The following is a 12,507-nucleotide window of genomic DNA, read 5'->3' on the forward strand; positions in this document are numbered from 1 at the left end:
CTTCCAAGAGCTTTCCTGTGGCAAAAGTGCAGAGGCACTTTCAAGCAGTGACTGGAAGCCACTGGGAAAAAGCAAGGAGATATTGAGACCTGAGCTCCTTGTCGTGCCAGATACACAGAGCTCCTGTATCCCAAGAAAGGCATCTTTGTACAGATTCAAGATTGCTCTTGGAGAGCCAGACAAACTCCTACCCCCTTCAAAACTCCTTCCACGTGATTTCATATGGAATGGAATATCCCTTTGGCTGGTGTAAGTCAGCTGTCCCAGCTCTGTTCCCTCCCAGCTCCTTGGACCCTTTGCTATGAATGGCCTTGGCTCTGTACAACAGTGCTCGGCAGCAAATGGTGTCAGCATTGCTTTTCTCCTCGAACCAAGACATAGCATCATACCATAATCTCTAAAAAACCCAATTCCACTCCCAAGCCAATAGGAAAGACAAGGAGGGCCACTGGCTGGCGTGCAGATCAGCGTGTTCACCAGCTCAGTGCTGGACACCTGGAAGCTCCTCCCAGGAGGAGAGCCGCTCGGGGATCGCGTGCCGGGAGGTGCTGATGCTTGTCCCAAGCGGGCCTCAGCGCTCAGGCAGACATGGCCAGAGTGCAAGCCATATCCTTACCCAAGGGGGGCAGTTGGCTTGAGACCTCCGGGAGCTGCACCGCCAGCACGGCGGGGTACTGCGGTGGGGTCCGCCGCTGCCCCTCGCTTGAAGCTGCGCGACGGAGCGGGACGTGCAGGGCCGGGGACGCCGGGGACAGCGGGGACAGCGGGGACAGCGGAGACAGCGGGGACAGCGGGGACACGGGGTGGGGCCAGCCCCGCCGGGCGAACACCGCCCCCGAGGGCCGCGGAGATAACGGGGAAGCCCCGGGCAGCTCCCCGCGCTGTCAGTACGGCTCAGCCTGCCGAGCAGAGGAGGCGGGCACGGCTCCCGCCCGACCCCATCCCGTCGTCGGCCGCGGCGAGAAGCGGCACGCTCTTCTCGTCGGCGCGGCGGCACGAAGGAGCTTACGCCGCCCGGATCGTCGCTGCAGCGGCACCGCCGCCTCCTCGTCACCTTCCGCGCTCCGCATCTCTCAGTCACGCTGCTCCGCTACCTGCCGGGCGGCCCCCGAAGCCACCGCCCCGGCCGCCGCCCGTCGCCCGTCGCCCTGCCCGTCTCAGCGCCGTCCGCACCGAGGCTCTGCCCCGACCCCTCCCCGCTGCTCCGTGAGCACCGCCCCCCGCCGCCGCGACGGCGCAGCCCCGGAGCCCCTCGGCAGCGCGCCGGGCGGGGGGAGCGGCGCGGGGTGCGCGGCCGGTTCCCTCCCTCGACTCCTCCCGGTTACGCCGCGGCCGCGTCGCGCGTCCTCCGCTTTACCGCGGGAGCTCCGCGCGAGATGCCCCGCTGTCATGGAGGGACAGAACGCAGCGTCCCGGCACGCGTGCCTCTGCAAGCGGGTCCGGATCCAGACCGCTACCGCCCGCAGAGGCGCGTCCCGCCGCTGCAGGCTCCGCGTCGACCGCCCGTAAGCGTTCCGGCCCGCGGCTCCCGTCACGAGGCGACGGAGGAGCGGAAGGGGCTTTCGGCTCTCGTGGCTCTGGCGGCGGCTCCCGCGGCGGGCGCTGCCCCGTGCGGTGCGGGCTCCCCGCGGGGACCCGGCGGCACCGCGCTGCGCGTCGCTCCGGGAGAGCGGGTGGCACCTCCGCCCCGCTGAGAAATTACCGGCGTTGCTTCTGTTTCCTCCGCAGGTCAGAGTCCCAGGCAGAAGCAGGCGTTTTCTGCCGCCGGCGGGACGCGTTTCAGAACACCGGGGCCGGGAGCAGGGAACTCTTGAGAGGCCACGGCGCTGGGACCAGCCGGGTGAGCTGCACGTCCTCCTGCTGCGGAACACTGCGAGACTTTTGGGAAGTTCCCTGTGGTTTTCTTTTCGTGAAACCAACGCAGAAATTCATCGTTTTGCTCAGCTGGGAGAGTTCCGTGTCCCCCGGACTCAGAGCATTATCCAGTCAGTTCCTGATGCTTAACTGAAAACACGGAGTCGCCGTTCCTGGAGCTGTACCACAGATTGGAGACGTGGCACTGATTAGTGGGCATACTGCTGATAGGTCAGTGATTGGACTTGATGGTCTTAGAGCTCTCTTTCAACCTTAGTGCTTAGACATGATTCTGTCACTTCATACTGTCGCTGTGTCACCTTCATGCAGCTTTTGCACTGGGGCAGGTAAGGGCACAGGCAGTGGTTGTGGATGCTCAGAGAGCCTCTCGTGGCTCAGGACTGCCTGGTTCCCAGCAGCCCCGCTATCAGGGTGCTCTCAGTCGTGGGCTGGCACTCGCCCACATGGCTTCAAGGTCTTCAGCCAGCACGCTGGGAGGAACCTGACTGCTCTGTGGTACTGCATTTATTAGCACTTCTTTCAAGTTTTGACAGCAGAGAACTGTTGTGAAACTGCCTCGCTGTGCCTCAGATTTTGGTCAGAGTTATCTGCTCTGATAATCTGCTCAGGTCTCTGTGATCAGCGTGGCACGGGGGAGGTGTCATATGTGCAGGCATTTCTCACCCACTCAGTTTTTGTGGCAGCCTCCTCTTTGTGCACAGAGCTGCCTTAGGTATGGGTATAATAGGTGGGATCCAAGAGGGACTTTCTTGGCATCCCCGCCTTCCGAAGCCATGTGTCAGTGCTCCAGCGTGAGCGGATGGCTTCATCTGCCCTGTTCCCCCAGCACAGACCTCTGGTAGAGACCTGTTGGTAGAGACATACCTCCTTCTTGGGTTTCCTTTTCTCTTTCTTCCCTGCCTCAGTGGAAGGCACGTGATGAATCATGCAGGGTTAGTGTGACTGAGCTACTCAGGCTTTCAGAGCAGCCAGAGACACACTGCTGCCAGCGACCCGGAGGTTTCTCCCTGGTGATGCTCAGAGAGAGAATCCAGCAGTCCCTGCTGTCTGTTTGTCCTGGACAAACACGTGAGCTGAATGAAGTTTAATCTCCGCAAGAACCTGCTGAATGTAATGTGCTTTTATGGTTCACCTCTCTTTATTTGTAACCTGAAAGTATAGATCAAGGGTGGCAAAATAATCAATAATCAAGGCTGTAATTCAAATTTGGATTAAAATTTTTTAATGCCTAGGAAGTTACATAATATCAGGTAATAAAAGCATTTTGGATTTATGCTCCAAGAGAGCTGCTTCTAAGAAGACTGAAAGGCAAAAAGAATTACACGGGTTGCTCTGAAAGCAACGTCTCCTATACGTTTCAGTGGTAAGTACAAAGATGCAAAGAACGCAATAACACTGAGCCAATTCTCAGCTACAAAACACAGTTTTTCAACATAGCACCATCACTAATTTGCTTTTGCCAGAGATGAATAAGATCCTGCATGCAGCACTTGTGAAAACCTGCCTCAGTGGAGACAACTTGTTTCCCAGGTGCTGTGATGGTGTCAGCTGAAACACCACCCACCACCTCACTGTGCCAACATCCACCAATTGGCCTCCATAAATGTTAAGCCAGCATTGGTAAATGTCAGTGGGTGCCGTTTTTTCTGCAGGGAAGAATTCAGTTCCACACCTTTGCTTCATTTGCAGTGTCACATCAGACCCATTTTGTCAGACTGCCCCTCTGCTGCCATCTGTCACACAACAACATGCAGTGGGATGCTGGTGGGAAGGTTCAACCTCTACTGCCATACCACCACCATCTGCCTCTGAGGTCATGGGCCAATATGATAAAGTAGGAGTCATGTTTAAAAATGTTTTCATTTTTAATTTTCACTATCCAGCTGTTTATTTGGAGAGGGGTCTTGAGCATGAAAGAAAAGCAGCTGTTTCTTCCAGAAGTCAGAATCCTAGGCAGAAGGAGGTGTTTTCTGCCATCAGCAGGGCACTTTTTGGAATGCCAAGAGAAGGGAACTCCAGAGCAGCCCCCAGCAGTGAGAGCAGCCCAGCAGCTGCATGGCGTCCTGCTGCAGAGCACTTTGGAGGCACTGCAAGTGGTGCTCTGGGCTGTGCCGGATGAGCAATGGAAGCAAGCTGGGCGTATGAGAGGCCTGACTGACAGGGCGGTGCAGGAGCAGCTGTAGTCTGCAAGATGCTGGGTGGTGATACTTCACATCCATGTTCTTTGAAGAGCTGGTAAGTGAGCAGGCAATGCAATGTGAGAGCCCTTATCTACCTGCATGGCAGGGAATGGAGGAAGCCAGCAGAGGCATGAGTGCGTTTTCTTGGAAACTGGGCAAAGTTTTGCTTGAAAAAAGGCAGAGGCTTGCAGCTTCTTGAGCCACAAGTGAATACAAGTGTGTGTGGCTTTCCTGGGGAGCAGTGGAAAAACTCTTAGAACCTCCTTTTATGATTTCTATGGTGTTTAGATGTAAGTTGGCACCTTCTGCAGACTTCTGGCAGTTGCTTATTCATGTTTTCTAGGTGTTCTTTAGCTAAAAACATACAGCAAGGCTCATGCAGGTGCTTTATTGGAGCTGTGCAACTGCAAATCCCAAAGATGTCTGCTTGCAAACCCTGGGCCATACGTGCTGCCAGGGCTCCGTGCCCACATGGCTCTGTGCCACATGTGTGCCTTTGGCTGAGGCACAGTATGCAGCAGCAGCTCCATTGTCATGCAGGTATTTGGAAGGGAAGCAGAAGAGATTGAAGGAAGGGAATCAGGATGGAAAGTTGACTTGGTGAGCTTGTCTCGATAGAAGAGGAACGGACAGCATCAGTTTGTGTAGGGAGGCATTTTGCTGCTGCTCACTGTCAGCTATGTGGCTCCGTGAGTTCCAGGCTCATCTGTTGCAGCCATTCTGTATTTGAAAACAGCTCAACCAGACTTTCGGATTTTGTTGTCCCTACTGACACCAATGAAGTGTATTGGCTGGGTGCTTTGCATCCAAATGACCTTAGAAGCAGCTGCCTCACTGCTGGAACAGCAAAAACAGTTCTTCAGGAGTGCTCACTGCCTTGGATGTTGGGGTAGTGCTGACCAGAATGTGTGCTACATTTAAAACTGATTTCATTAAGAGGAGGAGAGGAGTGCTACTGATAATTTCTCAACAGCCTCCTTTCTATCTCCCAAGCCTGTTAACTCTGTGTTCTGCATTTAGCCCTGCAGAAAGGAACTGTGCTGTTCCTTTCTCCAGCCTCCTGGATGAGGCAAGGAAGGGCTCACCTCATCCAAGGGGCTGATCCTGCTGAAGAGAGATTTGGTGTCAGTCGGTCAAGCCAGGCTGTCTTTCCCCCCTCACACTCCCTGCACCCTGTCAGAGCTCCCACACTCTTGGCTGGGATGCACATTGCTGCTGATGGGGCCATGGATGTTCACGAGAGGCAGAGCCAGGTGCTGAAAGCTTTTGAAAACCTCAGTTGCACAGTTTCATGTTAAATCTTTTGTTCAGAAATTAGCTGTGGCCGTTCCATAGTTAAATTCTTTGGCTCTCGAGCAGCAGAGGCACTACGCAGTTTGGATTAATCCATTTGTGATGCTTGAGGCTGCTCTCTGAATTTTACCTGTCTTTGATTTGCATCCCACGCTAGATGTGTGTATGAGGACGGGGAAGCAATTTGTACACTCACATGCATGCACATGCTGCTGGAGCTAGGCATGTCGGGCATTCCTTGTCTTGACAATGCTTGAAGCTGTGGAGAGGGGGAGGTTGGATATGGTTGAGCAAGGAGGAGTTGGCAGCTTTGGTTTTGGCAAAAGGCCCCAATCTCCTACCCTGCCCTGTGCTGCTCCCGGTGGAGGCCTGGGGTTCAGTGCCAGGTCCGTGCTGGGTGATCAACCATCCCAGGCCACCAGCATCCCCGAGTGCAAGGGTACAGCCCCACCACCAGACCTGAGAGCACCCCAGTGACCTGTTGGCTGCAGTCATGCCACCATGAGAGCTGTGAAACACCTTTGTGAAGGAGGCTGGGCCCACACTTCTGCAGGCACCTGCCAACGAGGAGATCCTCGGGTGGTCAGGCCTGCTGCTCAATGGCCCTGTGCAGCCACAGCCAGAGCAGCAGCAGGGCCCAGTTCTCATGCCTGCCCGTCTGGGTCAGGCACGGCCTTGGCTTCTCTCCATAGCAGCCAGAGCAAGCTCCCTCCTTCCAGAGAAGTTGTTCAGTTTCACCTCTGTTTTGGGAGGCTCCATCTCCATGTCCTCTGCTCCACGAGTTTTCTCACATAACTGAACCCCAAAATGCATGTGCATGGGGTGGGCTTAGTGCCAAGCCATTTGGCCAGCAGCCCCCACAGGAAGACTGCATGGTGCTACTGGCATCCAGCAACAGATGAGCGACTACTGCTTGCTGCTGTTTAATTCAGTGTTTGTTTGTTTTAAACCAGGATGGAGATTTAGAATTTAACTATGCTCAAATGCTGAATGCAGGATTTGTGGAGGCTTTGAAGAAATACAGCAGTGACTGCTTTGTGATGTAGACCTGATCCCAGTGGATGACAGGAACACATGCAAGTGCTACAGCCACCCAAGGCACCTCTCTGTCTCCAAGGATAAATTCAGGTTTCGCTGTGATGCCTCTGGGAGAGGCATTTCCTTCCTAATACTGCCATGATCGTTGTAGGCCAGGTGAAGCATTGCACATCCCCACCCACCAGGGAAAGCCTGGGAAAACACATCTGGAAAATTCTGCCGTGGCAAACACGTCCCTGTGGGGAATGGGTGGCTTGGAGTGGAGAGCGGAGAGCAGGGCAGAGCCATGTGCTGCCACGCACAGTGGCTGAGCAGCCAGATGCAGGGCTGGGAGGAACTGGGAGACTTGGGTCCTGCAGGTGTCCGTGCCTCTTCTTGTGCTTCAGGGTGTCAGATGGCTCTTGTTTCTGCATAGCGTGGAAAGCAAGGCATTCTCACACAGCGAGGACTATGCATGATTCTAGGAAAGTCTATGAGGTGTTATTTGGAGAGCAAAATAAAATATTTTTAGCTGTTCCAGTTCAGGCCACAGAGGGATCTGCCTTGGTGTCTGGGGGCAGCACCAAACCGAGTGCCTGCCAGCACATGCATTCCTCAGGCTGCTGCCAACACAGTGTGGCTTGTCTTGTCTGCCTGTTTTCTGTGCCAGACACCCACGTAGGTGTGTAAAAATTCATCCATGAAGTCAAAACCATGTTTGAACCCACATGGCCAGCAGTAGTGGCCGGGACACTGCCTATCTCCACTCAGATCTAAGCCCTGCCCAGAGCAGGACTGTCAGCAGCCCTGGGTCAGCCGTAGTTTCTCCTTGCACTTGGATAAAGTTTAGAGCAGAAGGGCCCCAGGGGCTTCTGCTTGCTGAAGCAGAGCCAGGATCCATGGTAAATCCCAGTGGTGTGTTGGTAGCTGGACCATAGACTGGAAGGAGCACTGCAACTCCTAATGTCTTGTTCTCCTTAATTCCGAGTTAGCCTACAATCAGTATTTTGGGGATGTGTCTGCCATGAGCAAAGAGCAGTTTGCAAAGATCACTGGGTTCCCAAACACATCCTGGGGCTGGGGCAGTGAAGATGATGACACCTACAGCAGGTAAATGAGCACCCACCTTGCAGCTGGAGCACCTCCACCCATCAGGACCTGCTTTGCTTGGGGTGCACAGTGAGAGTAGGAGGAGATCTTCAGCACAGAGCCCATCCCGATGTTCCACAGGTGACAGCCTGCCAGTGCATCCCTTTGTGCCCAGGAAAGATTTGTCTGTCAGGTTCTGACCAAATAATACTGCAAGCCTTGCTTCCTGCCTGGAGGAAAGCTGAGCAGAATTGCAAAGGAGGAGGAATGTCCTTGCACAGGGCAGGGTGGGCCCAGCTCTGCCTGAATGTGAGGGCAGGGGATGTCTGTGGGGTTGTTACCTTCGTGTTCCCAGGAACATGGGCCAATCACTTTGAGAAGTAATCAAAGAAACTCAGATTTGAGAAGATCTTGCTTTTTCTTGACAGCGAAACATGCCCTGCATTGTCTTTTATTTGAGTTCTCCAAGTTCCAGGGGATGAGAGACACAAAAAGGAAGAGGTCGAACACATTCCTGGCATTGGCATGCATGCCCTGCAGGTGCCTTGCAGAAAGCATAGAAATGTGGATGGGCTATCCCCCTCCCTATCCACCTTCACCTCTGCTCAGTTCAGTTGCTACCAGCACATTGACTTTCACATCTTGGAGAGTTGGTCTCGATGATCTCTAGAGGTCCCTTCCAACCCCTACAATTCTGTGATTCTGTGATTCTGTGAAAGATATTTTAGAAATGAATGCTCTTCCTACTGCTGTTCAAGTAAGTTAAAACTGGATGCTTCCCTTTCAAATTCCATTCTCAAGCATGGAAGCAAGGTCTGTGCTGACACTGGCAGAGCTGGCAGGGGGCTGTGTGGTGCTAACAGGGGATGTCCTCATTCCCGATGCTGACGCACTTGTCTGTTAGCAAGCCTACAAACACACGGCTAAACCATCAACAAAATAACAGGTAGTGGCTGCTAGCGGGAAGTGCTGTCACACAAATCTAACATACTTGCTTTTGGCAGGCTGGTGTTCAAAGCCATGGGCACATCTCTGCCAGATGCCATCATTGGGAAATCCAGAATGATTCATCACTCGCAAGATCAGAAGAATGAGCCCAACTCCAAGAGGTACGTGACTGCTGTCTGCATCCTTGTAGTGCTTCCTGCTCCCTTGTCCTGAAGCTGCAATCATCTCTGGCCAGCCTCACAGCTCCCGTGCTGCAGGCTGCAACCTCTGCCTTGCCAGTGTTTTTTCTTGTCTCTGCAAGATTTCACCATTGCACCAATGCCTTCCATCTATTTTCTTTCCCCTTGGCTTCTGTTTTCAGCTTACAGATTTCAGAGCAAGCTGTGGGTGGCTGTTTTCAGCACAGCTAGTAGAACACCCCTTCCTTATTATTAAGTAATTATTTTTTATTTTTAATATATTATTATTATTTATTTCCTAGCAGTGTCCACTTTCTCTATGTGCAGAGCACATCTTGAATAACCAAGTGTAGATTCAGTGAGTGTTGCTGTTTCTTTTGGTCTCAAAGCAGTCTTTGAGAGTTGAGCCAAAATTTGCCAACAGTGAGCTCTCTGTATGGGCCAGGAGCTACACGAATGGCACCTGCTTTGTGGCCTGCAACATCCTGCCCATAATCTGCTTGCTGGATGTGACAGCACTTCTTGCCTAAGAGGACTCCTTGACGGTTTTGGTGTTTTTTGTGGATCATTGGGTGTTGTTTTTGTTTTTGGTCTGTTTTGTTGTTGCTGTTGTTGCTATTGTTTTACTTCTTGCCCTCCCCTTACATAAATGGTTGAATGGGATTAACTGTGTGATGAAATGATTAACATCTCACAAGATAATCTTCTCCATAATTCTGCCAGGCCCTGCATTGAGACTGACATGCCTTTAACTATCAGCATGTTCCATCTTGCTCTTCTTGAAAACTGGCACAGTGTTTTCTAGCTTTCGGTTGACTAGGAGCTCTCTAGATTCCCAAGACTGTTGAAAAGTAGGTGTGAGAAATGTCACAGTTACATCAGCCATCTCTCTGAGAATCTTAGGAGGAATGCCATCAGGCAGCATAGACTTACATGCATCCAACTGGAACATAAAATCCCAGACAAATTCAGTGTTGGTTGGGAGTTTATCATTACCGCAGGCATGGCCCTCTAGCTTAGTCCTCTAACAGGTACCTCCAGTGCCCATCATCACTGCTGAAAACAGAGGCAAGGAAGAAATTAAATATCTCTGTCTGCATCTCTGCTTATCAGGTGGCCACACACATAGAATCATAGAATCATAGGAGCTGGTCATCACATGAAGCTGTGGCCTGGTGTTCCTGGAGAAGCTGGCAGCCCATGGCTTGGACAGAGACGCTCTTTGCTGGGTAAAGAACTGGCTGGATGGCCAGGCCCAGAGTCTGGTGGTAAATGGAGTCACATCCAGATGGTGCCTAGTCACGAGTGGGGTTCCCCAGGGGTCAGTGCTGAGGCCTATCCAATATCTTTGTTGATGACCTGGATGAAGGCACTGAGTGCACCCTCAGTAAGTTTGCAGTTGACACGAAGTTGGAGGAAGTGTCATTCTGCCTGTGGGTAGGAAGGCCATGCATAGGGATTTGGATGGGTTGGATCGATGGGCCAATTTTATGAGTTTTAATGAGACCAAGAGCCAACTGTTTCAGATTTTACGGGAGGTTTAGGGGCACCATCTAGCGTTGGCATTTGGCAAATGCGTGGTGAGGTAAAACCTGGTGAGTGTCGTCCTCCTGCTGAACCCACTGCTACGTGGTCACTGATGAACCCAGCGCTAAAAGTGGCAGCCAAAAACCAAGGAGGAGGAGTTAACGACTCTGTTACTACTTCTACCTCTAGCAGTGTGTCAAATGAACAGCCTAGTTGACAATAAGTAACCCATCATGGAGCCCATCGTTCCACAAAGCAAAGCCCTGAGCTGTGACAATTTTAGAAAATTGTGCAGCTGTCAGGCTTGGGATATCTCTGATTTGGTAAGCTTTACACTCCAAACTGGTCTTGATGAAGGCTTTGGTTCGAGGATAAGAATTTTCTCTCCACTTTATTTATTTTGCTTAGAAGAAAAGGCGCTAGAAAAAGGTTTGATTTCATAATTTGTTAAGACTATGTACTAGAATAGTGTCTGAACACACACAGGTCTTACTTAAGCAGCGTATTTCACATCTGCTCTTTGATTTCCTTTTATCTCCCACTCTAGCCTGCAAAGCAAGATATTCACCACCAGCAGATGAAAAAAAAGAACCCAAGGTTGAAAGCAAGGCAGCATTATGCATTATTCCATCTTTCACCAGGGGCTTTCTGACTGCCTTTCAAGCACTTTGACAACTGGTATTAATAACATAAAAACAAGCCATCTCAGAGATGCAGGGATTCAAAAGTGCCCTGGCATGGCCTGGAGGCTGCTCTGCACATACTGCAGAAGGCAACACTGAGCCAAATAGGAATGTCACACTCAAATATATGGGCAAGTATTTGTTGCAGCTAAAATAGAAATTGAACGAGCGTCCTTTTAAGCCATCACATTTCATCTAATCATATAAAATTAGTTCCTGCATCATTCCACGAATACAGTAGCACAGAATTTTTAACTTGGGTTTACTTATTTCAAGATGTTGAACTCAGAACTGAAACATAAGGTGGGAAAGTTCGTCCTATGGTTAATTCCATCCAAATCAGAGCACCGAATGCTAACTGCAAAAGCCTTTTGTTCTCAAAATATGACAACAAGTAATCATTTAATAGGTTCTAGTTTCATTCTTAAGCATATAAAAAAGCATTTCTTCTCCAGATTTTACTCAACAGATTTCAAGCAGTCTGCAGTGAATTCCAGCCCTTACGAAAAGAGATTTCTATCTAGAATCAAAGATGCTATTTTCTTTCAACTCCCCCATCTTTTAAAAAGGTATGTGTGATTACAGATGTGCTTTTCAACTGAAGATGAGAAACCTATTTCATTGTTTTGATCATTTTTGTTTGATAACCGGAAAAAAAGAGGTAGAGGCAAAATCTGAGAGAATCTGAGACCAGAAGGATTAAGAAAAATTAACATTTAATGTTTAACAGTTAGTGGTTATTGAAGATTTAACTCAGACTCTCTCATTTTAGTTTAAAGTTTAATGCTTCCGTGAGATGTTGCACCACTTGCAAATAGAAAACAGATGTCCTTATACTGCTGAAAAACTGAAAGACAACAGTTATGGCCCATTGTGCATGTGTGCTGGAGAACTGCTTTTTGACATGAGATGAACTATGTTAAGAGCCACTGAAAAAAAGAAGAAGGTGAATTTGCACATAGCAGGGAGTAAAAGCAACTTACATACATGCTTACTTCTGGAGTTGTGGCCAATTCCATTCACATCAAGCTTCAGTGATAAGCAGACTCCTTTCGTCATGATTTCCCTGCTTTTTTAAGTGCAAACAAGAGATACACATCCATTTTGCCCGAAAGAGTTCCCACTCCACAGGGATAAAGCACAGATTAGTTGATTTAATTACAGGTTTAAATATCTATTTACCTCCCCTGTAAGTAACACCCGTCTCAAATATGAAGCACATAATCTGAAATCCAGAGACATCACAGGCTAGTTAATGGTTTCTTTCTTTCCCTTCTCTAATATTTCCGAGATGATATGCTGTCTTTTGGCAATGATCAAAATACATCATTGCTGGTGCTGTTACTGCTGGAAAGCAAACAAGTAAATACGAGTAATTAATAAGTGAAAATGTCTTCTTTGGGTATGGCATTCTTTCCTGCCACATTTTCAGGACACTTATGGGTACATAAACATACTGTTATTTCTAATGGCTTGGTTAGCTCTAGGACCTGGGGCCATTTGCTCCAGGCAGCTGAAGACCCTCATTTCCTGACATTCAGAGCAAAGAGCTCTGCAGAACTGGCTTGTTCTCTTCCTTCACTGTATTGAAACAGCAAGTACAGATCCCCACTGTGGCCCAGTGCCCTCAGTTTGAGTTTCTGTTGGAATACTGACCTTGAATGGGCTGATTACACACATAGATCTACAGCAGCAGGCTATCTCTAATGCTTCTTT

General features: G+C 50.2%; 1 protein-coding gene across 6 annotated transcripts in view; it reads left to right on the forward strand.

Annotated features, from left to right (window-relative positions):
- Positions 1-328: 328 nt before the first annotated feature.
- Positions 329-12,507, forward strand: part of LOC146542389 (uncharacterized) — a 30,822-nt gene continuing 18,643 nt past the window's right edge. For 3 of the 6 annotated variants that reach the window (XR_014880369.1, XR_014880370.1, XR_014880372.1), the window contains exons 1-4: positions 329-1,206; positions 1,729-2,085; positions 8,459-8,563; positions 9,695-11,360. Coding sequence is in view for 1 of the 6 variants with exons in the window: in XM_085213019.1 (XP_085069145.1) it covers positions 589-1,206; positions 1,729-2,004 (894 nt within the window). In the remaining 5 variants the exon portion in view is untranslated. Of the gene's footprint in view, positions 1,207-1,728; positions 3,157-8,458; positions 8,564-9,694; positions 12,182-12,507 lie in introns of those variants that run through there. The other 3 variants (XR_014880371.1, XR_014880373.1, XM_085213019.1) reach the window with 3 other exon arrangements.

Source organism: Meleagris gallopavo, chromosome Z (genome assembly GCF_905368555.1).
Source record: "Meleagris gallopavo chromosome Z, MGAL_WU_HG_1.1, whole genome shotgun sequence".
In the NCBI taxonomy this organism is placed as follows: Eukaryota; Metazoa; Chordata; class Aves; order Galliformes; family Phasianidae; genus Meleagris; species Meleagris gallopavo.